The following is a 26205-nucleotide window of genomic DNA, read 5'->3' on the forward strand; positions in this document are numbered from 1 at the left end:
AATCGACCAGACCCGCCTTGCGCCAAGAAACCGAACCCGTAATGGGCTGGAATTAAGAGGAAACGTGCTCTTCGCTAATCTATTAATTCCTATACACGAAATTACCACCGGGCGTCGACAGAAACGAGTTTTCGCGAAACCGCTTCTACCGTGTATCCTTGTTTTTTCCTCTGCTGTTTCTTCCTCTTCCCCCGCTTCTTGCTCACTTTCTCTCTCTCTCTCTCTCTCTCTTTCTCTCTCTGCATCCCTTTTGCTCTCTTAATCCGTTTTACTCAACGTGTGTTATTACGTAAACTACGATTACCGTACCTTCCGTTACTACTTTGGAAACGCTTTTGTCGAAATTGTACGTGAGATATTGGAAGAAAAGAGGGATAGACATTTACTGCTCTATAGTCGATTAGCATTCTATGTACTTCACGGAAATTGCCGGAAATCCTGGTTTCGGACGACGAAAGTCGAAAGATAAGGACGCATTCTCGGGGATTCTGGTCAGACGGAAGAGGGTAGAAGTGGTCAGGCCAAACGTTTTATCTTTGACTTATCGCGGCTACTTCTGCCGCCTAACCTGCCTCGTAACGAGTAAACAATTCCATTTTCGAATATCACCTACGCGTCCAAGAATACGGTCGCTGTCTACCAAAAAAAAAAAAGAAAGCAAAGAAAAAAAGGTAAAGGGGAAAGTAGGTTTAAAAGCAGACGCTTTAAATGCATCCTACTTTCGACTTTTATGTTTTGACCACGCGAAGAGAGAGAAGGATAGGTGAAAACGTCCATCGATTCGCAACTACGTACGCAAAATCGTACGAACGAATCGTACCGTTTGATTCGCGTAGCTACTAAAAGTTTGTTTCGCGCGCATGGTGTAATTAATGTAAACGAATAGCAACAATTACGAGGAGGTTTCTAGACGGGGTTCGCGATATCGATCAAGTTCTCGAAAGGCGGTCGGTGAAGAAAATTGCTCACATTTCTTAGGATAGGGTTGCAGAGAGCAAGACGCGTATTTCGTTTTTCGAAAGCAACGAGCATCAAGCTCGAGGCCCTAAAGAGCAACAACGAAGAACAGACAGCGGATCCGGCGCTGACGCTCATTACGATGATTGGCAGATTCAATTAACGAGCAGCCGGGCTCCAGCACGGCGGGGTCGCCTCGGCTTAACCTCGGCTAAATATTATTAATAATAATCAGCTCATTACCGGCTCCATTAATTATCCGGCTGTGTATACGAGTTATCCAGCCTCCAGGAGCGCACTAGATTCCATACAATTCCAACGATATTCACCGATAATCGATATGAAACGTACGAGAGTTCGCTATCTCGTTTATTAGTTAGCCGTCGTTAGGATCGGGCTAATCGTAACATCGAAACACGCTGTTCGATACCTTTACAAAAAATGTTGCAACAGGATATTGAACGAAGGCAAAAATCCAATCAACGGGCGATTCTTCTTTCCCCATTAAACGAAACCATTGCGTACTAAAACCTGTGCTCGTTCCTCCATCTTTTTCAATGATCGTAAGATTATACAGCTATATATATATATATATATATATAAGATTTCGATGCGTCGACACGAAACGATCGTCATGAATTGCACGTAACAAAAGAGCAGCTTGGTAACCGAATCGATGTGAATTCCGAGATTGTTTCGAACGACCAGCTTGAGTATCGGTTTAAACGGCAGAAGGGAAAAGAAAAACTGGAATATTAATCCATTTAACAAACTCATTATCGATGAGATATATCGAACGTTTACTGTGCGCGTCGGCGGTGCGAACGTGCTCCTCCTATCCCGAAGGAACCCCGGTAATATTAGCGGGTTGGCACCCCTGCGGCTTGATTTACGGGCGCGCACTAACGAGCCTGGGTCTGCGTTGAACGCGAAGAGGTGGTGCATCTCCGTTCACCAGCTCTCGATCGGCCGACAGTGTTCTGGCCGCACGATGCGCCACGATCAACGGTATCGCCGAAAATTTATTCCGCGCCCATCAACCTTCCGACCGTCTAAGATACCAACAATCCATTCGCGTATCATAAACAACGTTCTAGCGTCCGCGAAATACGATCAACGCCATTCCATTCGTTCGTCCTATACGCGACTCACTTTGAAACGCGATTCGTCACACGCTACCTTCCTTCGATGCTACGATATCGGCGCCAATGCTCTAGAAACACCATTCAGCGTGGATGCACCGAGGAGGGATAAAAGCCAGTCGAAACGTTGAATCCGACAATATGCCAAACGGCTTGAAAACTCGAAACGGGCCGGCATCGCCGGCCCCCGAGGGCTGATTGGACCGTATTTGGCTGTAATTAAGGCACCGGCGGCGGCCATTAGCGACCGTGAAAACGAACAACATTGTTCCCCGGGCGAAACCCGACCGGTGCTCATCGACGCGTACTGGCATATATCAAACTCTCCAACGACCAATCGAAATTTTTACACGAAACCGAGATGCCAATAAACAGACAATGTATATAAATTAACGTACGGAATAGCTTAATGCATATAAAATTTCGTTTCTGCGAAGATTACAACAAGACCTTATTTATCGTATTACCACCTATTTGTCCTATTTTGTCCTGGCAGACTTCATATAAATCATATATGTATTCTGTATTAACAAAATTTGTAAGGATGATATAGACGAGAAACAAACAAACTTTCTATCTGTTTGTTAAAACATTCGATCGTAATATATTCGTATTCTATTTACCGATGATTATTATCGTTACAGGCAAGCTGATGCTGATCGTGGTACAGCTAACTCCTTTAGAAATCCAAAAGGTTCGTCAAGAACAGCGGCGGACGTGAAAAGTAATCGTTAGTTCGCAGGGAATACTCGTGAGGCTATGGCTGACAGATCAGAACGAATACGACAACAATACTGTTCGACTCGCGTAATTGGCGCCATGGGCACCCGGTGGGAGCATCTCATGGCAGACCGAGGTGAGACGCCGATACAGGATGAAGAGATTTACAATGTTCCCGGCCGTAAAATAATCAATAAAATCTGTACAATGTAAAGAAACGGACGTGCGGCAGTGATTTAGTATGCGGAGCGCCGGCTCCGCTATTCTCTCCTTCCTTCGAATGCTTTTCTGTGCTATCCTTAAGGCCCGATTACGCGATCGAATTGTTGCCGTTCGTTCGATTATTTAAATTTTCGATCGTTTCTAACTTCACCGAATTATCGTATCCACGCGATAATCGCTATTTAACATCGTCTTGCCTTTTGAAAAATTCAGTTTATTTATCGAAATAATCGTACGGTAAAATTAAGACGATAGTGAGACTTTCTGTTATATTAAGGAACGATGTTGGTAAATACATTTTTATTCGTCGCTACATCTCGACGTAACGATGACAATAATTTAGCTTCCGAAATTTGCCAATCGTCGGTAACACTCAATAACGACGATAAAGTAAATCGTTGAAAGTGTTGTTCCGCATTCCTTAACACGTCTTTATCCGTAAAACGGGCGCCACTATACATAATGGAGATCAAGGAGGTAATCAGGGACGAGTAATCAAGTCGTATGGGCGGATTCAATGTGAGTGGAGCTTTAGGTTTCTGGTGGGAAATACAGCGAGTCGCCGCAGGGTTTTGCAGCAGGAGCCGACTATGGTGACGAATTTACGAGCTCCTTACGAGGCTGCCTTCTTCGAGCATAGCAAGCAATAAAGTACGAGGCCAGAGGATATTCGAAACAATCGTCTGAAAGGCCAGGACCTATCTCCACGCAAAATCCTCCGATCAAATTTAAAACTGATTTACGAGTGATCGCTTATCGACCTTCGTCTTCTCGTCCGTCCCGATCGCGTTCGTTTTACTTCCTGGTAGACCCCCCTCGCGAAATATTTTACGTTAAATATCGGCGTAGATTAATTGCCGCCAAAAATTTCTACGACGCTCTAGATATGCCAAGATGCGACGCAAGGTACCAACAAGATTCGGGAAAAATTTCAGAACGGAAAGTAAGGAAAAGATGGATATATCGTCACTTACTGGATAAGGATGCAGGAATAAAGGTAGACAGAGGTTGTTCTCCACGGGATTGGAAGAATAAACATTCATCTCGTCGACTAGAAATTGTCTTCTCACAAAGCAATTAACCAACATGGCGTCGACGTCCTCGATTCGATTATGGTGGCGCTACCTACCGGAGCGACTACCTTTCGATACAATCGAATTCTTCTCGTGGAAATAATTCGCGCGAAAATGAATTTTATTTAATCCTTTGAATTTTCGTTGAACGTCGGATTGCTGAACGTCGACGTGGCTTGTTTGTAAATCGGATTGTCGGCCTAAATAATTGGTTATTCCATCAATAAAATGAATTTGTTTAAACATATTGAAATAAAAAATTAACGTTATTTACCCTATCCCACTTAGCCAGGGCTCGTTCTCGCTCGAATTTTGCGTATTCTCGTTTATCGTGGATCGTCGTTACTATCTTCCAAACGAGAAGAACGAAGAAACCGATAATTACGGTGCTAATGATTAATCCCACAGCGACACCTATGACACGAAAGTTAAAATTCATATATTACGAAATATATAAATTATATTTGATTTATCATAATCTGCTTACCGAGGACGTTGATAGGAGTAGGACATACCCTCTCCTTTTCAGCGAGAATCTTGAATATCTTAATATCTCCTCCGCTACCACCTCTGTAATATTCGTACTTGAATACAAACGTACATCCAGCGTCTCCTGGAGTTCGACAAATACGAGCTCCGGTCTCTTGATCCTTCTCTGGATCCTCTACGACTTTATTTACCTATTTAATTGGAAATTGCAAGCGCATGAACTAACGCTCCGTGAAACTTATATTTCTAGAGAATACTGGCTTACGATATCTATCTCATGCAGACACGCGTCGCACTTTCCATTTCCAGCAAAAGGCCCGGTTCCGTACACCATGCATTCGACGCAGTTTTTCAGTTCCTCGCATCGTTGTCCAGGACATATCTGAAATCACGAAAACACGCATTCGTCGTAACCGTTGTCTAACAAAGTGAATATTCGGATTTTCTTCAAGCGGAAGGAAACCTACAGGACACTCTTCGCAGTACTGTCCAGAATATCGAATGTTGTCTTTTTCATGACAATGACAGCTACCGCAAATGCAGTCCCCGCGTCCACTGCAAACCTCCATGGTTTCGCCGTTGCTTGGTATGCATGTGCTATTCGTTTCTTTGCAATCGCACGTCTCACCGCCCCATCCCGGCAAGCAATTGCAAGTCCCGCACTCGCACTTGCCTCGCCCGCCGCAAACCTTAAACGCAACAACGTCAGACGGAATAATAGAATACACGCAAACGCGTGTAATTTATCTACCGTCTACCTGAAAGGTACTGTACAGGTTTCCTTAAAAGGGAAATTACCCGAGCAACTTCATCGTACGAATAAACGATTCCGAAGTGAGTTTACGATACGCGAATATACGTTCAGTCCGTAGCTGATAACACGAGCTGGGTGATTGCCGATTCTGATTACGCCTGTGTTCATTGTACAATTTCTATACCGTACGTGAAATCGTTTAGCTGTCATCCTTCTCGTATCTTAAAATATCTTTCGCTAACCATTGAAAACCATCTTTGTCCCTGTATTTTCTATATCTTGCACGCAACACCAGAGTGCTGCCGCTTCACCCATTGCGACACATATCAAAAAACAATTGTTAAAGATAATGGTTTAAATATCGATGAATCTTCGAATACAACTGTTCGTACAATTGAGTCTATAGGTTTATATTTAATAAGTCCATAGTCAATGTGTCATTGAAGCAAGCGTTCACTTACCAATCCCTCGCTGCGTTTGCAAGAAAAGTTATCGCACTCGCAATATTTCCCATAAAAAACTTCTTGCGGATTAGGACGCTTCACGCAATCACATACACCGCACTTGCAGTCTCCATGGCCGCTACAAATCTCAGTGGTCTCGTTGTTAGGCTTGCAGTCGGCCATGGCAGCTGCGCTCTCAGCGCCGGCATCGTTCCCTTCGCATTCACACTGCTTCCCGTAAAAGCCCTCGTTGCAAGAACATACACCGCAAACCAAAGTACCGTTTCCTCTGCAATCTTCCGAAGCTGCCACGTATCCCTACATTTTCATTCGAGACGCGTGAAAGAAGTTTAAACGAGAGAAATCGCGCTCAATCGTCATTCTTACCGGATGTTCTGGATATCCGCAAGGACAATCGCAGATAATGCTCAGCTCAATCGTCAAGCTCTCGTCTATACCTCTCGGCTTTATCTGCATACTTGTCTGCCATTCGCTGGAATTCGCTGGACATTCAGTCGCCTACGACCAGCAAGAACATTTCGCATCTCGCAAGACGAAATTACACGGAATCTTACAGCGTACCGATGAATTTATCCGATTTATGCAAGTACCTGTAATGTTACTTCGAATTCGACGACGTTCCCCACTCGTAATCCCCCGCATTTTTGTCGTTCTTTCAATTCGACGTTCTTCTCCAAACATCGGGAGTAGTACTTCACGTCGATCATTTTCGGCGCATTATCCGTCATTGTTATGGAATTAACCAGTTTCTAAACAAATTGTCAAGCTTGCGCTTATCCATGAAACGCGTAATAGAGTTAAGCAGATTCGTAAATTCATACCTCGTATTCTCCTCTGATAAGATCAACTATGCTTTTAGAGTTATTCCGTATCGTTTCGATAGAGGAGCCGCCGATGCTTTCGCTCAACAATTCATACGTCTTTCTCCTATCGCTTTTTACCGCAAATATGATGTTGATATTGCGCTCGCGTGCTATTTTGTTGATCTACATTCGATCGTAGAACAAAACTGTAAATGAATGCTTCGCCTCTGTACGTCTAATCGACTAAATAGAAAGTTGCATACTTGATATATGGATGGATAATCTTGGAGAAGCGAGTGCGTGTAGAACCCTTTCTCGTCCAAATGACAAAGACAATCGTTGGGTTCGATAATTCCTGCCAGCTGAAACGCGATCGTGTTTAATACTTGAAGGAAGAAAAAGCAAACTACGTTTAACCGCGTTTACGTACTCTACCGTCTCCAGCGGTATGGAAACTGGCGTCTGTCGAGAAAACAATAAGATGTCGAGCATCCTGTCGCCAGCCAATTTCCTTGGTGCAAACCATCGCTTGCATCATCGCATCGAGACCACCCTCGGGCGCGTCCAAGTTACCAGACACCGGTGCTTCTCGTACGCGAGTCTATCCCAAAAAGCAATCGATCAGCATCAAGAGGTTGAAAAGTAACGCGCAAGACAAATGATACGGTGAAACGACTTTTGAAACGAACTTTGAAAAGATCAATGTTCTCGCTAAGAGGCATTTGATGCTTATAATCGTACGGCGCTGCGCATGGCTTTCCTGTTTTCAAAGTACACGGTGATTTTAATCTGCAACAAAATTACGGATCAGGAAAACGTAGCGATATCGACAGGAGAAAAATCGTCAAAGTTTCAAGATACTTCTCCGGTTGCGTACTAGTCATAGGCAATACAACTTTGTCCACGAAACTACCGAATCCTAGTCGAAAGTTCGAAGTCAAGTTTCGCATAGCGTCTGCCAATTCGTGTCCCAATTCTGACAACAAATTCCTAGAATCCTCCATCGATGCCGATAAGTCCATCAGATAATACAGATCAACGGGATAACCTTCTGCCTGGCTATATTTTAAAGTCAATCGGTATTTCTCGCCTGTGAAATTCGACCAGACGTATCAATTGGAATCAAATTTCTACCCGAGAGAAATAACTTAATCGTAGATGCTAAACGTTATACTTTCCTCGTCTTAGTGTCAAGCGAATTCTCTGAGGTTGAATTTGAACTGGATCTGTGCCTCTCGTCGAAGACAGCGGTCGATCTTCGAGTATCAGCATCTCATTCGTCTCATCTATTACGTCCGACGTTCGACACCAGTGATTGCCTTCGTTTGAAAATTTTTCTCTGGTGACACAACGAACCAATGGACTGTTCACGTTTTGATTGGAAACCTAACCAAAAATTCCTTATTATTTTCTAATCATTGAAACTTTTTCTTTAACGATTTAAAAACGATAACCACCGGAGTAGAGCACCAAACACATCGTGGAGTCTGTAGACAATTTTTGCAAGTTTGTTGAGACGCGCAAAGGCTTTCCGGATCTTTGTATTCACAAAACACCAACGAGAAGAATTGAACCCAGAAGAGAAATATCGTCCAGCGAGTCATAGCTTCTCTCTTCATGTCAATTTAATTTTAAACGAGCAAGGTGTGGCTACACTGGTGAGTTACAAGGATATTGTGGCATCCCACGGAAATGACTCCGAGATAAAGTGACCATGCGTCATTAGGTAACTATTTTCGCTGACAAAGTTTATGTCTTAATCAACGGTAAGGTAAGCGTTAAACAAAGGCCTTTATTTTCAATTACGATCATGGCATTAGAAATCTATTGGACATCTTCGAGCAGGAAATTTTATTATAAAATAATATGATTCAATGAATTTAAATACCGAGAATATACAAGAATATTATTATATTACGTAAACATTTAATTTATTACGCTAAAGCACAGACGGCTAAAGTATGATATAGTGACATCTTTTATGTCTTTAGTAATTTAGAAAGTGTCAGCTATAGGTACCATCGCATGATAAGTATATATAACTTCCATATCATATTCTGGAAATGCAACTTACAGTAAATTGTCCAGCCATGCGTTGAAACGATAAACTAAGTATATTGAAACGTCAAAAGATGGCGCAATACGTTTATCCGAAAATTAGAAATTGAAAATCGACAGCGTCGAAAGAACTTCAGACGAAAGTTCGTGCTCGTTCAGTGATCAGTCTTTTATCGGAAAGTTTTGGACAGAACGGTAGGTTCATCAATTTGGGATACACTTTTGCTTAAAATTCGTTGTAGACTTGAATATTTTCATTTGAATATGTAACACCATTGTTATTGATTACGTAAGAGAATATGCAAGAATGTTCCACATCGTACATCTCATTAATTTACACCGGATAACCTATAAAAAACTTCGCCTGTTTACGTTTGATGAATGAAATAACGCGCCAGTGTCTTGGAATTAATTAAAAATATTGGTGTTAATCGTATTCGTTAAACTTTTGTCTTCAATTCTTCTATTTTTGTCTTGAAAACCATTATGCATGTATAGATTCACCTAACCACGCGTAGCATTTTCTTGAAAACAAATAAAAGATTAACTGAACTTTATGTTCAGATAAAAACTAAATTACATTAAATCAACGATAGATTTTGTGTTATAAAATGTATTTGTTTATTTTCATGCATTTGATGTATATGATAGCGTGTGCAAATGGAGTTATAAATGTGCCGCAAGCGTTGTCACACGCCATTTTTGTGTTGCAGCTTCTAATATACGAATCAGAACATGTGCATAGTTTCCTAGTATTACAAAATCTAGTTTTTGATCTTGTATGATGGGAATATTAATGATAACATAAAGTTAATAATAATAATAATGCAGTGTAAATTTGATTACCCATATATTATGTAAATTTAGCATTATATAAATCTTACTGTGGTTGAATATCAGACCTTGAGTCAGAGTATTTCCTACTTTGATAACTTTTTAACAAAGCTTCAAACAATCTGTGTTTATACGACATTTTTTCTCGCTTGTTTCTCTAAAATCTAGATTGTCCTAACAAAATTTTCTCAGAAAAATCTGATACATTTTATAACATTTCGAAATATTAAACTACAGCAAATAAAATTTTATTACGTTTCTGTCATTGGATGAAAATATCATGTATCATTACATAAATATACTTAAATATAGAAGAACATTATAATCTTAGACGGCGCCAAGCCATGTTTATCCAACAGTGTTCGTTAAGGTTGTTTTATACATGAACATAATAATAGCTTCGCCAATAAAAATATCACGGACCTCCTGTTATGCATCAAACGGTCGATGCTTAGTGATATAGAGTGTCAATAATTACTGTTGTTGGTACCCTCGACAAAATGTCACCTGAAATCGAAAAGAGGTAAAAACAGATGGATTTACGTAAATCTTCATGTTGAAAAGGTTAAATAGCGATATCTCGATATATGCGCAATATATAGTACTCCTTTGACGAAACATAGTATGCCTTGATCACTTATCAATGCAACTTTCATATCATTGATATTCTGCGTTTCCCGTGTACTTCTCAGTTTCCAAGAGTAAAATATTATACAAGTTGTTTAGCGTAATTTAAAAAAATTAAAATAGTGAATAAAAATTCATAATATATAGCGTGAAATAATTTTATGAAAAATTTTGTACACTGACACTACCATTCTCTATAAATATCAAATGCAAGGATCAATTCTAGGCATGATAAAAATGTGTGGTTTTTAACAGCGCAATCCGAATTGTTTACAATAACCAATTTGGATGTGATCTAATTTTACATATTCTCCATCTGTAAATTTGACACCCGCTTTTTATTTGTAGATTATAGAACAAATACATGATCTACGCATTCTACATTTTTTTTAGAGTACGAAGCAAAACCGTGGTTAAAGATGTATCTGACTCCTGCAACCCTCTATGCTTTTAGATTATCATTCCAACAGGTAAAGTATTTTCGACCTATAAAGATAAATGTTATGTAATAGCATTTACTGTGCTTCTCCTGAAAAAATCAAATCTTGAAATATTACTTTTTTCGATCCATTTGAACCTTAATTTCACGAAATAAAATTAATTGATTGTTTGTTGTAGGGAACTGTTTCGTCTGTGCTCCGTAGAAATACGATCGAACGTCATACCACCAAATCAGCATGTTTGCTTGCAATTATTGGCCTATCTATGAGCGTATTTTCTGTGAGGAAGTTGCTAGCCTCAAAACACAATAGTCGTTTGTAAAATCGTTATTAAAGTCAGCAGCAACAGATCAATCCGAAAAAAAAGTAAAAAAAATGAAGAGAAAAGGCAGCGTAATTGTTTGGGACGAAAGATTCTCACCAAATATTAGAATATTACACAAACTCCCTTGATTGTATTATATAGCGGAAATCAGAAATCTCATATTATCGCGTTGTATTCCGCAAATGTTAATCTTTTTCTAACGAAGTACATTAACTACATTGAACATACGTGCGTTTTCACGTTTTAATAAATACTTCAAACGAAAAACAAAGACTTAAAGTAGAAATAACTATAAAAATATAAAACGTATTATGTAATTTAACTTAAGCGATATAAATCGACAATTATTTCGTATTGCGGCACTCTTTATGTATTCAGTTAACATGCCATGTACAGAAAAACGAATGCGATTCGATAATTTTGGATGGATGATTTGTAAGAGCTCGTAAGAGCTTTTAAAAATATTACTTTATAGCACGAAATCGGTTTATCGAAATTTTATTGCGATTGTTGCTGCTACTCAGTTATAGACACCGATGAGTAATTATAAGTAATATAAGCGCAACGTTGTACACTTGTATAGATTGTATTCACTTCGTCGTAGTCAAATGATACAAATTTTTTTGTCACATAAAGTTGTCAATTCACCTTTATTAGTAGATTTATGTTTTATATACCCTAGTCCTATTTTACGGTCCTACAAAATCGCATTAAAATTTATAATATTCCTAGATACGTAAATATTTTAAACAAAATGTTACCGTGTACTTATGGGTATATTTGTAGCATTGGCGATATCATTAGGTACAGTCTCTCCGTAACTATGAATTAATAAAAAGCGACAGAATCATGTTTATTAGACTTAATGTGTACATTTATTTATAATTATCATACAATCTCACACTCGATATTTATCGACTCGACGTCTCACCTATATACTCTCGCATTCGTTCTTTCAAGCTCGCGATTTTATCTCGTATTCTCGTAAAACATCTCATCCACACCAGGGGAACATCGACGATAACAACCGTCATCAAATGTATCGCACGCAAAAAAATTTCACGTCTTTTTAATATGTAAAAAAATATCTGATTTGTAGAAGTTATACGTTAGTCGATGCTTCCCTTTGTGTGCATGTGTCTATTAGCACACAAAATATATAAGTAGCTATAGAATTAAAAATTTATAAAATCGTCGGACCGCTCGATTGTTCGGCAGGTCAAGACACTAAACATATCTAGAATAAAAGTAAAGAAACACAATGGTAACAATGGTAACAATTACGAATTTGTAAGGGAAAAAGAAAAACGAGAACGTTTATAATTTAACAATTCGTGCGCATTTGAATCACGACTACTACAGTCGCAATCGGCTCGACGTTCTTGTACTTACAAAAAGAAAAGAAAAACTTTGGCAATTGCTACACTTAATATACTTTGGCGAATTAAACGCGTTTTTCAGTGGTCTGTCTCTCTCTTCACGTCATAGGTGTATTTATTTTGATCTTATGCTAACGTAAAACGAACGAGTAGGAGTTCCAGGACGACGAAGAAAGGCGAGGGCGGGTTCTTCGATTCCCCTGTTCATGTTTCCTTAATTAATATACTAGTGGCAGTCTGACAGAGAGGCAAGTGGTTGTTAAGTATTCGACGATCAAACATTTTAATTTTTCCTTACGCGAGACAATATCAATCAACACGAGTCCAAGTAGGTGTGCATCATATATTACTGATATACAGTTATTTTCTTTCTCGTTTGTATTACTATTCGATTATTCGAGCTGCCCGACGATGTCGTGTTTGACTTTCACGAGGTCTGTATACGTCTTTTTTATGATTTCGAACAATTTACGACGACATTAAATTTTCCTCGTGAATGAAACATCAGATATGCATGTTGATTAGAAGTAGGAAATATCCTTGTATAAGATCAACGTATTCGTGTTATTACATTGTACAATTAATAATACTACCTAAGAATCAATAAAATTATATCGCTTAAAATCTCGTTTTTTTGACTATCTTTTCCATAGCTACTGCCCAAGCTCGTCCTCCCTTCGATATTCTTCTAGAATTGGTAATGTAACACAATCATTGGAACATGGTATCGATTCGATAAAAATTTGTAATCAGTAAATTCACGAATCGTCTTCGTCACTGACGTATTTCTTGATTTAACGACGTACAAAAGGCAGGTCTGTAAACAGTAAAAAAAAAAAAAAAAAAAAAAAAAAAAAGAAAAATAAAATATTAGAAAAATGATATAGGTTATTACAGTGTGATCAGCTACATAATACGAACAAAAGACGTCGATCGATTCATGAGAATTGTTATGTATCTATAATGGATCAAAAATCACTTGCCTTTTCATTAAAGTGATTAAAAACTTAGCACATAATGTTTCTTCGTCAAAACGATTAAGACACTATTAAAAAAATAGATTTTTCGCATTTGCGATCATTCACGACAATGTTTTCTTTGCCTTAATAATTAACGGAAACATTCGATCGTTCCTTTCTACTTGATAAAATTTATACAGTTTTATACACGAATTAATGATTAAACCAATTGTCTACTATTTCAAAAGTTAATTAGAAAAACTGTAAAATGATCGATGCTGGCAAAAAATATATAAAAAAAGGAACCGATTCCTTATAAGACTTGACGTTTTTGTTGAGATCAAATCTCACATTCTGTGCGTGCAATTGGCCCCTATCGTACATAAAGACTCCATAGAAGTCGTGTATAGATTATTTTTAAAAATTTATTCTGTTAAAAAAGAAGAAGAAGATAACTGAATCCATGCACTTGGTGCAAAGACTATTCGTACATCGATATTAATATATATCTCATAATATAATAAAATACGTAACTTCGTTATCTCATTTTTATGTTCATATGTTCTACGTGAAAGACGTTGAAGTTTCTAAAAATTGTTTTCCTTTTGTTTCGGTTAGTCTCGAATATGAAATATTTTATAAATTCTAGAATAAAATAGAAACTTTTTAATACACTCGACTCTAAAACAATTTGTAAATGAATTTAAAATAGTGTAGAAACAATGTGCTCGATATATCTAAAAGCATCTCACATTCAAGGCCAGACCATTATTTTCTTGCACTCTCTCTTGATAAAGTTTCCTTATCCTTATAGATTTTCATTTTATTGTGCCTTTTGTATCGCTCGAAAACTGTATGCGCTTTTCCTACGTTCATTAGTTTCATATAAAATTTCAGAAGACATTTCAATTATATTATTTCAAAGCTTATAGTATAATCAAATGATTGATTATCTTCTGCATGCAAAAACATGTTTTCTTCATAAAAAAAAACATCGTTTACGATCCTATACAACAAACCAACATTCCTGCAACGATTTTTAAATAACAAGTGATTCGCTACGCTGAATATCAACACCAAAGTGTGCTTTTTAACCCTCTAAGTGCCACACAACGTGATTACGCTGCTCACATGCTATATCGGAAAATGCCATCGCATCTGTCATACAGAAATATTACAATACAGAAACTTCAATAATAATTTTAAATTATAAACAACTAAATTAATAATGGATATTGTAAATTGTTTGTAACAGAGATTGATAAAAGGATAAGATTGGCTCTTGCCGATTAACTTTTGCGATAATTCGTGGCACTCATACGGTTAACGTTTGCTATGTGGCGCATAAAGTTTTAGATGCTCGATAGTAAATATACGTACATAATTTTCTGAAGTATTGATCAATTTTTTCCATGCGATATCAAGTAAATAGATATATCTGTCTACCATAGACTTCGTGCGCTTAGTACTCCTATCAACGTTAAGAAATATAGCGCTTATCCTTAATAAGAATATCAATTACTCGAGATAAGACACCTTAATACGTAACAACATTTTCAATTTCGACCCAGAAATGTCTGTTAAAACATTGTCCGCATTATGTGCTGAATGATTCGTCTGAACTGACTAACCATTCACAAAACCTCCAAATACGCAGAAACATAACTATCCGTCCTGATGCGATCCATTATGAGAATATTTGAACATTCTGGTCCATCCAAGGATGTAATAACGTTAATGAAACGTGTAAATAGTTACGTACATGTTGAACACTGTAATCCTTCCGTATCGTTATCGTGTAAGAGAAATAGACTTTACAGATGTGTTTCTTTTTTTTAACGCTTTATTCGTAGGAAAAACACTGACAAAGACTCCAAATAGACCAGTGCTGTTAGAAACTTTTCAACGGGTATACACGTTTACCCACTCTATATAGAAATTCTTCTCAGCAGACTATAAACAGTGTGAACGTACATAATATGTATTATTTTGTAAGGGCTGACGTATACTGTACGACTGAAGTGCATTGACTTAACAAGCGATAAAAATATGTAAAGACTGAGCTTTTTTTAATGTGATGCACGTATACATATGCACCTACATATATGGATACAAACGTACGCCCATATGTATACGTGCATACACACATGCACACACAGAGTCGCGCTTGTTTTCGCCCATGTTAATTCAGTTAAAATCGGATTCGTAACCCTGGATCGTAAAGCACTATATCCACATATTAATGCGGTAAGTGAGTCAATAGTATCTACTTATTTTGTTATTTGTTATTCTCAACCGTAATGTCCCAGTTTATTGAAAAATTGGTTTTCTGTACTGGTGATAGCTGTATAAATGATATTTTCAACCGGTCTCATCTTCACTCATTTGCCCGCACATCGTCCTTTCCTTTTCTTCGTAGGAAACATCGACGAAGCAACGCGATTCGAGCACTTGAGCGTTTCTATAACTAACCGATCGCCAGTTTTATTTTCATTCGTCCGAACGAATGCTTTTCTGGCACTTCGAACACGATCTCGTATTCCATGCACTTTTCAAGCTAGGATACACGTATACGCTTCGTAAAAACGGTGATCGTATCTATTTTTCTTGCACTGTTTATCACTGTGGTCGGTGATGGTTGGAAAGAATTCGGATAAAACAATAAATCCGCGGTAAGAAAAACCAATGTACACAACGACGACAACAATGACAGCATGCGAATTGTCCCTGTTTTCCCCGCATCCATCAAGGAGAAAGCATACAACCTTATGACATTGAGGAACAGGGTAAACGCGGCGATCCCATCTGCGTGAGTACCCTATCGAGCCACTGTAATGGACCGTTTAAATGCAACTCTATCCAACAAGGAGTCGATGTCACGGTTTGCCGACGATACGCTGCTCCCCAACCCTTTACAAAACTCATTCTGATCGTGCACATACGAGTCAACTGGTACACTGCTTCGAATCCTTGGGAAACTGATTGCGATAACAATGCGGCAAATTCTTGGTTATTGAAGATCTTCAAATTGCAACCTGCGAGAAAGATCAAACGAGAAAAGATCTATAAAATAAGCTTCGGTTTTAAAGTCAAAAGAATATAAGAAGTACAGCGAACCTGTGACTTGTTACGTCGAATTATGCACTTACCAGGTGGTATTTTACAAACAGTGGCAGGGTGCCAACCATAACGTTGATTACAATTAGGACTTTGAACAAAAATGCTCGAATCCGATAAACATTCGGCAAACACCTCACCACCAATGTAGTATAATCTAGCTCCTTTCCCGATATGTCGTCTCGTCTGTTCAACCACGGTGTTACGATTAACGTTCGACAGTAAACCCAAACAGAAACGTTCGGAGTTACTGGGATCGGTGAATCCGTCCACCGTTATGCTCGGTTGCGACGCATGAAAGGTCTCGCCTACTCTCGTATTCAGCTCGTAGTAACTTATCGAACACCTTGTAGGAACAAAAAAGAGAGAAATCAGATATAAAGAAGAATTTGAATCGACCCTTGACAAGGATAATGCGTCAAACTGGATCCACTTTACATGGAAGTTCGAGCACGATGTTGCACAGCTCGTGAACGACCACTCACCAAAATGCTGGTTCGCAATACATAACTGGTTGTGCGTCGACAGGACTGGGAGACAAACGCGATAAGGACATGTTGTCGTTGTGATCCATGTTATCACCATCTTCGCTTATATATCCCGGAGGTGGAGTATCGGCAGGAGGATCCATGGACCCAGGCGCCGGATGTGGTGAACCCTGAACACTTCCTAGGCTCCCAACGCTAGCCGGACTTGTCGCCTGCATACTCTAACAAAGAAAAAGATCGTTTTCTATCCAAAAACGTTTGTACGTGTTATTTTTCGAAATAAGTTTGTCCGATATCAACCTGCATTCCTTGATACGGATTGTTCGGTGGTTGTTGCTGTTGCTGTTGCTGCTGTTGTTGCGGTGACTGCGGTATGCTTTGTTGATTATGATGCTGATGATTTAATGTCGCGTGGAAGCTCGTGTTTTCTGGCACGCTGACACTGAGCTCCTCGATGGAAGTATTGTATAGGACGGACTCGTCCCCGGCCAAGGTATGCCGTGGTACGAGAATGGCTGGCAAAACTAAAATTTCGTACGTTGATAAACGTTTACATGGATGCAAAAAAAGAACAACTTTCCGATGTTTTAAAATTCCAAGCAACTAATAGACGTCGATATTAGGCCGAACATATCGAACGAATCGCGCGGGAAACTCGTGCAAACATAAAGAAAAATTGGAGCCGTTATTGAAACGTGCCGTCTACATACCTGGTGTTTGTATTCGTTGATAGTGGTACGGGTTGATGCAGACTTCGTCCCGTTTTTGCGTGAACGCGTACTCGCAATGCTCGATTGCCCTTAGTTCGTGGTGCGACTGCAAATCTGGCCAGCGCCAAAGTCGGCAGTAGATCACGTGCGGCAATCCTTTGCCGCGTACTCCTTGGACACCGTTGTCACCGACACCGCCTGGGCTAGGCCTTACGTCCAGAAACAGAAATAAAATCAAATCTTTCCTAAGTATCTTTTTTAAACTTTCGAAAGGGCTTAAAACCCTGCCACGTACGTACGTACGTACGCGAATCTTGTCACGCGACCGACCAGTCGGAAAAAGAACTTTGCGCAAAGTCGAACGAATCGTACGTACATCGATCGCGTCACTCGATTTACGAAAGTAGAATCGCGACTAGAAACGCGACACTTTCTCAAACGCGTTTATCGTCGTCGATGGTACGGCGTACCTCTAAGAGGGTAACATCACCGAAACATCGAGGCTTAAGCTAGCCGCGAGAGCTCGACACCCGACCGAGTCGTAAAACTCTTGCTTTAATGTATATACGCTTCCAGCAAACTTCCTCCTGCTTCCTTTGCTCTCTCTTTTTCGCTCTAGACTCCTGTGTTCGCGTCTGCCGCGCCGGAAGCGGTGGCGCCTGCCGACAAAAAGAAACTGCCGCCGTACATTCGCTGCAACGTTTCTCTCTTGACAAGGGTAGCTTGCCGAACGAATCGTCTCGCTCGATCGTCGATCACCACTCATCGTTCCTTCTTTCGATCTCTCCCTCTGTATCTTTCTCGTAATCGGCTTAGCCGACTCGAATTCGCTCGAGGGAGATGCAAGAGACCGGAAACGGAGAAACTCATAGCCAACAACGAATGGAGGAAATGCGAGGCAAACGATCGTGGCGGAAGTAACCGTGTAATTTTCGCCTATCTAGCGTTTACGATTCTGTCTCTCGGACGCAGATTTTTAAGAAGTTCGTAATTAACCTCTTACCCGATGATGAAATATTTATTATTTCGCTTGCACAAGGACAGGGTGGTATTCGTGAGAGAATTTTCTCTCCGGTCGAATAACACCGATCCTTCGATATAAAAATCAACAACGCGAGGATTACGCGTAACGTTTCAACATTTTTCATCTGGCACCGTGTTGCAACAAAATTACAAATATTCGTTTAAACGGTCGCTGAAAAATTCGTAAGACACGCGGTTGATCAGAAATTAAAACGAATTCACCGTACGTATATCGTTTACACGTAACGATTTTTGAATCTGCTTTTTCTCTCGTTTCATCTTCACGGCCCTCCTCCTTCCTCCTCTTCTCTGTCCCTCGATCTCGCTCGCTTTCTCTGCCTATCTATCTGTTCGTCATGTATAGTCTACGTGCGTGTGACCCTCAATTGGAATCGCTCGACACTACTCTTCGTTACATAATAATTCAGAAACGCTCGCACGGAATTTATATGGTAGTTTCCTGCGCGATCTCGATCTCAATTTCAGGCCTGAATTCGCGCGTCAAGTATCATCGCCGCGATCCAGCCGAGCTTATCGAGCTGCCATAGGAGAAAGTATAGTTTCCGAAGATGCGGGACGCGACTTCGCGACGAAACGTTCGAACAGAACGGAGTTTCGCATTTCATCGACGATGATCTCATCATCATCTCGATGACAAATAAACGGGACGCCTGAACGGAACGTAATAAACGTCCAAACGATTTTTTAAATGAAACGACCACGGAATAGCCATCTTATACGGCGTATCTTTGTATATACGATGTTTCGACGTGATTTGCGTTCTTCGGAAAATACAAATCATTCCGAACCGTACAAACTTCCTCGAAGCAGCTTGCATGGGGGAAAGAGAAGAAGAGCGGAATCACCGCGGATGCCTTTACGGAGGTATTCGAGGAAACGTCTCCTATGATACCGCGAGTATACGCGATCGTCCCCTACCCCCCGACCTCCCAGTCTACTGTATCCAGTTGTTACGTAACGTCAATAGATACACGGACAACAATATCGCCGATTCTCCAGCAATATCGAGTAACTCGAATGTCTCGACGATCCATTCGTAATGACGCGCGCGCGGCTTTTATCGACCGCTTTGAAAGGTGGCCGCACAAGCCATCGCGTATCTCATCTACATCGAAAGTTCTCGTCGATACGTCGATGAACCAATTGCCCGATCGGCCGATAGCTACGCCGATTAATAACCGTTCTGAGATCGGTTCTCGATAATTCTCGGATCGTTAACAGAGATAAAGAGGGAAATCGTTAGGACGTAGGGCGCGGGGAGAGACCGCCAGGCGTAGCAGCGATCTCGTGGCGATGTGATTCGGCAACTTGACGTTTTCGATAACAAGATCGCACGTCCGTGGATTATTGCATCGTTGGAAAAGTAAGGCCCAACGCGGACGAACGACGCGGCGTCGTTGTAATTTCGCGGCAGCGACGCCGCGCGATTCCGCGGAATTACATTTTCAACGACGCAATGCACAGAGACGTGCGATTACTCCGTTGAGAAACCGAAGGTGCCGAAACGCGTTGTTGGCGCTGTAAAATCTCAACGAGGTTACATCACTGCGGCCCGGGCCTTATATTTTCAATATCGAGTTACGGGAAATATAAATCTGTCGAACGATTCATCATCGCCGCGATACTGAAATCGCAACGATAACGCGCCGCTCGCCTGCCCGTATAGCGGCGATACGATCGTGATGGCGATCGTGGCGGGCCAAAACAAACGAACGCGCGTAACTTAAACAGGGGATAAATCGAAAAAGTGCAAAATCGCGGCTAGACGAAATAGCAAAGTTCTCTATTGGAGAATAAGGAGAACGTAGCGATCCGCGGTCTCGTTCCTTCTGCAATTTCAGTCATCTTGCTGACGCACCATTGCCTACTCGAGGACAGAGAGTCGCATTCGCCGTGAAATTCTTTCCACGTATGCATCAAACGAGAGGCGCGACTTAATCGGGTTTAATCGTCGATTGCACGGACAACCAGACGGAGTGCGCTCCCACGTTTTTTAAAAGGAAGAAAGGAAAGAAAACAGACAGTACGTGAGCTGTGCACTTATTCGCGCTGGCTGCGATATACAGTGGCTGACGAAAGTATTCGAACGGCCGCTTTAAACCTTTAAACAACCGAAATATGCATGTCGATCTTAAGATCTGATAATAGTATCGTATCTGCTGTAAGATACAAGTATCAAAATCGTATACCTAGAACCTGGAGCGAATCGGATAACATTTGTAGAAGTTACGAAACGTTCGTTGCGATGATATACAGAAACAGGGTAACGGAAGTAATCGAACGGTATTAATTATACCCACCTTATTTTACGTTAATGTTTAGTTGCGTCTCCTTTGGCTTCGATTACCGCTTCTATGATATGCGCTTTATTTATGAATTCCTTTCCGAATCTTAAACGTCTGGCTCGATACGTTTTATCGATGGATGATTTTTTTTTCTTGGAATACTAGCATGGAAATCATTGTTTCGTAAAATCCTGTGACATAATTCCGCATGAACGTTCTTCCCGAAGTAGTATCGTGGTACGAGATATTTCGATCCTTTTTTAGTTCGCGTATAATCATTTTTCCTTCTCTACCGGTTAACTTTTCTGGTCTGTCTGTGCGATGTCTGTTTGCGATTGTTTCCTCGGTTTCTTCGGATTTTTCGGAAATACCACGTATCGTAAACACGTATCTATCTAATAATTTGTTGATCTGTGCCTATATTTCCATCTTTGCGTACTCGCTTTATCTATCTCGCTTTTAATATCGATTCCCTCTCGAATATCCGTGTTTCTGATCTTTTGTAACTCCTTGTCAGCATGCAAGCCAATATTATTCTCAGCGAAACACGAAGCTCGGTACACGATATTTCTACAGTTGAGTCGACCAACATTTCCACTGTGTGTACAGAAATGTATGCAAACTTTAACTCGCTTAACATTTACACGTTCGATCACTTTCCGGGCCTTGTTTTTGTACATCGTTGCAACAAACGCTTCATAATATCTACAAATGCCGTTTTACGCTAATTGATATTTGTATCTTACAGCAGTTATAATAAATAGTTTTCGGGTCTTAAGCGTAACGTGCACGCTCTAATCGTTACGAGCTTTAACAAGCAACGTTCGAATACTTTCGTGAGTCACTGTATAGCCCGGCTCATCTCTGCTCGATTTACGCACGCGTACACGCACGCACGCACGCATTCACGCGAGCATAAAAACACATAAAACAGATAGGAGAGATCCTGCGTGATCCACTATTTTTCGACCTTATGCCTCTTTAGGTATATCCGAACAAAAACAAATTCACGACGCATGGACAGTCGCCACATTTCCGAGAACGCGAAAGTACTTTGAGCGGCTAAAAGTTTCGCTGGCCTCGATAGGGATAAAGCAAACTCGTCGATAAAGCGGCAAATTTACGTTCGATTATCAGACGAAAAGCAACTAATCGTCTATCGACTAACTTCGCGTACGTAGATAGAATTAACGAGATAGAATCAACGAGATGTAAGGGGACGCGGTCTCGTCTGAAATTTCTGATTACTCGTATCGATAACGCGGCGACGAATTTCGCTTATGAAATAACGAAATGAGAAAAGAGCTAAGAGAAATCGCAGGGGAGAAGCTATTTTGATAATGCCGGCCAACGAAAGCAACGAGATAGATTATATCATCTGGAACGAAGCTACTCTGATTCCGTTCTTGGATGCATACGCGCAACAACGAGTTACAAGGATAACCAGAATGCTTCTCGGAACGAAACGCATTTGCACGCTGGTTCACGGAATAATTTCCATTTTTCTATATACCTATTCTCGATGTATTTCGCTCGAGATCGAAACGATGATAAAGATCGTACGAAAGCTACAAGGTTATTGAAAAATTATCACGTCGCAGGTTCGTAGGTTTTGCGAACGCGTTCGGTAGGTAAACGAGAATCAACGCGAATCGACGAACGATGTTACACCAACTTACGTAATTCCTGCTACAAGTCGTGCTTTTCTTTCGACGAAATAAAAATCAACTACTACGAAATCTGTGTCATTCATTTTTTACGTAAATACCTCTTGCTGTATCGATTTCGTTACGTAAACAATGATTAATCTAGGTACTGGCAAGGAGTATTGTCGATAATGCGTGCGATTCCATAATGTAAATAGGACGTTCCGATCAGATTCTACCTACCTAGAAGAATGGTACGTACGAGATTCGCCTGTTCGTTCACGCTGTGATATAATCGAAAAAGTTACGGTTTGGCAAGAAACGGACAAAGGTCTTGTTTTCTCAGACAGATAAAGAAGAAACAATGATAGCAAAACTTTCATCCGACGATGATACGCGATATTTGATTTTCCTCCTATCTTTCAACCTATACGGTAGAACTCAATTTATTTGCAGACAATTTAATCTTTTTATTCTAGTAGATGGTAATAGAAAAACCGATCAACTATCGTTATACGAACTTGAGTTGTTTGAATTATTTGTTTTCCGACGATTACGGATAAATGAAATTTTACCGTGTGTGTGTGTGTGTGTGTGTGTTTGTGTGTGACTACCTACGGTTAAATAAATACCTCGTGGTCGATCGATCCAACAACGCGAAAATTCATGTCTAGAAAAAAAGGTATGATGGTTAAAAAAGTTGTGATAACGCAACAGTGTGGCTGGTAAAGCTACCAATCTAGCGTACCTTTACAGTCAATAGAAAAACAGAAGAATATGTACTTCGTAACATCGGAACAACTCGGCTCGGCGTATGCGCGCGACGAGCAAGAATATAATTCCCTGGAATAGGAATTACCTGCTGTAAGCGTGCGCGCGAGCAAATCGCGGGACAAAGTCAAACATTAGCTAATGACCGAGTATTCTCCAGGTAGATGGTTATTTAATCGAGGCGCGACGTTGTGCGGAGCGTCAGATAACTGAGCGAAATCGAATTTCCGGGCGCGTATCATGCGATCGCACGGTGTGCGATCTCGATCGATCGAAAAACTGCAACAGACGGAGATTCCCTGACGCGATGAGACGCGTCGTCGGGAAACGGGAAACGTAATGCAAACCGAAGCGAACGAAACCGCGAAGCAAACGCGGTTCGTTCGAGTTACAAAAGGATCTGCCTTTCTCGATGACAGACTTTCCCTCTCTTCTCCGAATATCCTTGAACGCGCGACAACGTGGCTAGGATTACTATTAATAAAGTCGTTACGAGCTGCGCGCCGAGCTACAATCGATTTCGATATACGATTTATTCACGCACACTAACTAGAACCAGCGTATCCTGGCTAGGTTATCGATATTTATCCTATCGTATACTATCCGATAGATATTAACAGACAGCGCATGGAATATACTTGGAGCAAAAATTATGTCACAAGAGTATCACGACGAGCCATCGTATTGTAGAACGTTCGTATTATTAAACGGTTCTAATTATCATCGACCATCATTAGCAGCAACTGTCTAATCCTGTCGCGGTATCCAGTATTCGCTAAAACACACAGTACGTGTTATTAATATAGTTGAAGCACATCCGCTTGCGGAAAACGCAAATGACGGTACGTACAATGTAAATATTACACCTATTGAGAATATGCGAGCTTCTGGTACCACTGGTTACTAAACGAAAAATAAGACAATCGTAATGACAAAGAAAATTCTAGCGTAAAAGGATGGATACCGAACAGCAACGTGACTCACACGTGAGTTTCATTCATAACGCACATTTCAATCGGAACGGATGCTGCGTGCGTTCATCGCCGCTTATTTTGATTGGAAACGGAAAACGAGAAACACTACCAAAATAAATCTCATTTGCATCGTTTTCCGTATCGGACATTGTTACGCATGGTTCCGTCTACTTATTTGTTTGCGATCGCATCTTCGTTAAAATTATTACATAACTACTAAGATAACGATGTACAATCGACACGTACAACTATCGTATGGGCTATCGTATCGTATCGTACCTACAAAAAATAAACAAATATGTAACCGTGCATAATAACATTAGTATCGTGTTGAATTTATCGTGTATGTATGTGATAATTAATATACAACGTGTCAGGAAATGTACATGTAACGATTATTTGCGATCCGTATAGAAACTAGACTGAAAACAGCCTTTCAGGTTTTTACTTGGAAAAAAAAGAAAATATGTTATAGAATGCTAAGCGAACTCTCTAACATATGAAAATAGAACGTACTCGTAGGCAAGCACTCGCGCGATTTTAGATCGGCTAACTCTAAAAGTGATAACGGAGAAACCGAATCTGTCTGAAAGAATGACATGTATTAGAATTTCGGAGGTAATATTAGCAACCGATGATATAATTCCAAATGGAAAACTTCTCAAGTTTTGTTTATCCCAAACTGTATCGATAACGAATATATACAAAATTATATAAACTCGATTAAAAATTTTAAGAAATTTAAGGCACAGCTCTGTTCAATATTTAAATACTGTAATGACCAACAAACGTACGGCTATGCGTGTCTTAACCACAATCACGATCGAAATTATGATACTACGGTGGAAACATTTGGCACGATATAATTATGAGGTGAAGATTATTAAAATACCGAACTTGATAAATCTATTAAAAAGAGTGGAAGATCATCTTTTGTTTGTATTGGTCAATAGTAAAAAGAGCTGTCAGTGGACATACAATGTGACATACGTACGAATACATGATACGTAAATATGAACGGCGAAGTGCACACGCGAACGCTTTCTATTTCTCCGAGTTTCAATGCAGATGATACAAATAAATCCAATACCCGAATACCTTACGCTGACATCGTGCGTACCATGAAATAGATATAAAAATGAATGAACAATAGTGAAAAAAAGTATAATTCCATCGGTTGCAATATTTATATACACGCAAAAGCATATAAAGTAAATAAGCGTACCTCGGTATAGTAATGCACTTAGTGTTGCAACTTTGCGTAGTAATGGCCTTCTCGAGTTCGTCGAGGCCGGTGGATTTTTTTAACTTTTTAACCAGACTTTTAACAGCTTTTTCACTCCATTTGTCTTCTCCTTCTGCTTTTTTCCAACCCAACAATCGTTTAACGATAGGCGGGTTAAAGCTGGATAGCATCGAAGTCATGATTTGAGTTACGAGAATTGCGCGCGACCTGCATCGGGCTGTCTCGACGTACTACGACACCAACGAATTTTCACTCGCGGTCTTAGCTACATAACCCAGACACGGTTGCTAGACGATTAACGTTTACCGTGAACTATTCAATCTTGATGAATGCGAATTTCTCATACGGGCGGCGAAAACTTTGCCACAGCCGCCATTTTGTTCTTTAAGCATATTCGATGAAGCTCGGCAATCTTCGGTCAATTTCGACCAAACCATCGAATATACGCACAATAGAAAGCAATGTCGCAATAAAATTACATTAAACTTTACTCAAATTATATTCTCATCTATTTAAAGTTGAACAAATTTCAATCCGCAAATCAATCCTATTTACTAATAATGTCTTTTGCAACAATGTATAATATAATAAAAATATTATATATGTTTAACAATTTCGTCATAAAATTATTTTAATGCACATGTATACATACATACTTAGAGCTTGTCTATGGTCGTT

At 40.1% G+C, this 26205-nt stretch overlaps 2 protein-coding genes across 2 annotated transcripts; both read right to left on the reverse strand.

The window, feature by feature from the left end:
• Window positions 1-3239: 3239 nt before the first annotated feature.
• Window positions 3240-8501, reverse strand: LOC100646455 (integrin beta-PS). The gene is made up of 15 exons (XM_012310702.3): window positions 8082-8501; window positions 7803-8010; window positions 7486-7714; window positions 7314-7413; window positions 7055-7225; window positions 6888-6986; window positions 6643-6807; window positions 6412-6570; window positions 6188-6319; window positions 5819-6118; window positions 5071-5292; window positions 4869-4985; window positions 4602-4794; window positions 4389-4528; window positions 3240-4314 (listed from the first exon to the last, which is right to left on the reverse strand). Exons 1-15 carry the CDS (start codon window positions 8241-8243, stop codon window positions 4240-4242), a joined length of 2472 nt encoding a protein of 823 aa, XP_012166092.2. The 5' UTR covers window positions 8244-8501; the 3' UTR covers window positions 3240-4239.
• A 3235-nt stretch (window positions 8502-11736) lies between these two features.
• On the reverse strand, window positions 11737-25927 carry LOC100646575 (mothers against decapentaplegic homolog 3). The gene is made up of 6 exons (XM_020863216.2): window positions 25507-25927; window positions 17562-17770; window positions 17152-17375; window positions 16849-17072; window positions 16396-16709; window positions 11737-16281 (listed from the first exon to the last, which is right to left on the reverse strand). Exons 1-6 carry the CDS (start codon window positions 25704-25706, stop codon window positions 16013-16015), a joined length of 1440 nt encoding a protein of 479 aa, XP_020718875.2. The 5' UTR covers window positions 25707-25927; the 3' UTR covers window positions 11737-16012.
• Window positions 25928-26205: the final 278 nt, after the last annotated feature.

The sequence above is a fragment of the Bombus terrestris genome, chromosome 1 (assembly GCF_910591885.1).
Source record: "Bombus terrestris chromosome 1, iyBomTerr1.2, whole genome shotgun sequence".
Lineage (NCBI taxonomy): Eukaryota > Metazoa > Arthropoda > Insecta > Hymenoptera > Apidae > Bombus > Bombus terrestris.

Coding starts and splice junctions, on each gene's coding strand:
- LOC100646455 (XM_012310702.3), bottom strand. CDS start 8,243: ATGAAGAGAGAAGCTATGACTCGCTGGACGATATTTCTCTTCTGGGTT. Junction 8,011..8,081: donor GTGTTTGGTGCTCTACTCCG/GTGGTTATCGTT, acceptor ATTTTTGGTTAG/GTTTCCAATCAAAACGTGAA. Junction 6,571..6,642: donor TTATCAGAGGAGAATACGAG/GTATGAATTTAC, acceptor CAATTTGTTTAG/AAACTGGTTAATTCCATAAC.
- LOC100646575 (XM_020863216.2), bottom strand. CDS start 25,706: ATGACTTCGATGCTATCCAGCTTTAACCCGCCTATCGTTAAACGATTG. Junction 17,771..25,506: donor AAGTGCATTACTATACCGAG/GTACGCTTATTT, acceptor TCTGGACGTAAG/GCCTAGCCCAGGCGGTGTCG. Junction 17,376..17,561: donor TCAACGAATACAAACACCAG/GTATGTAGACGG, acceptor ACGAAATTTTAG/TTTTGCCAGCCATTCTCGTA.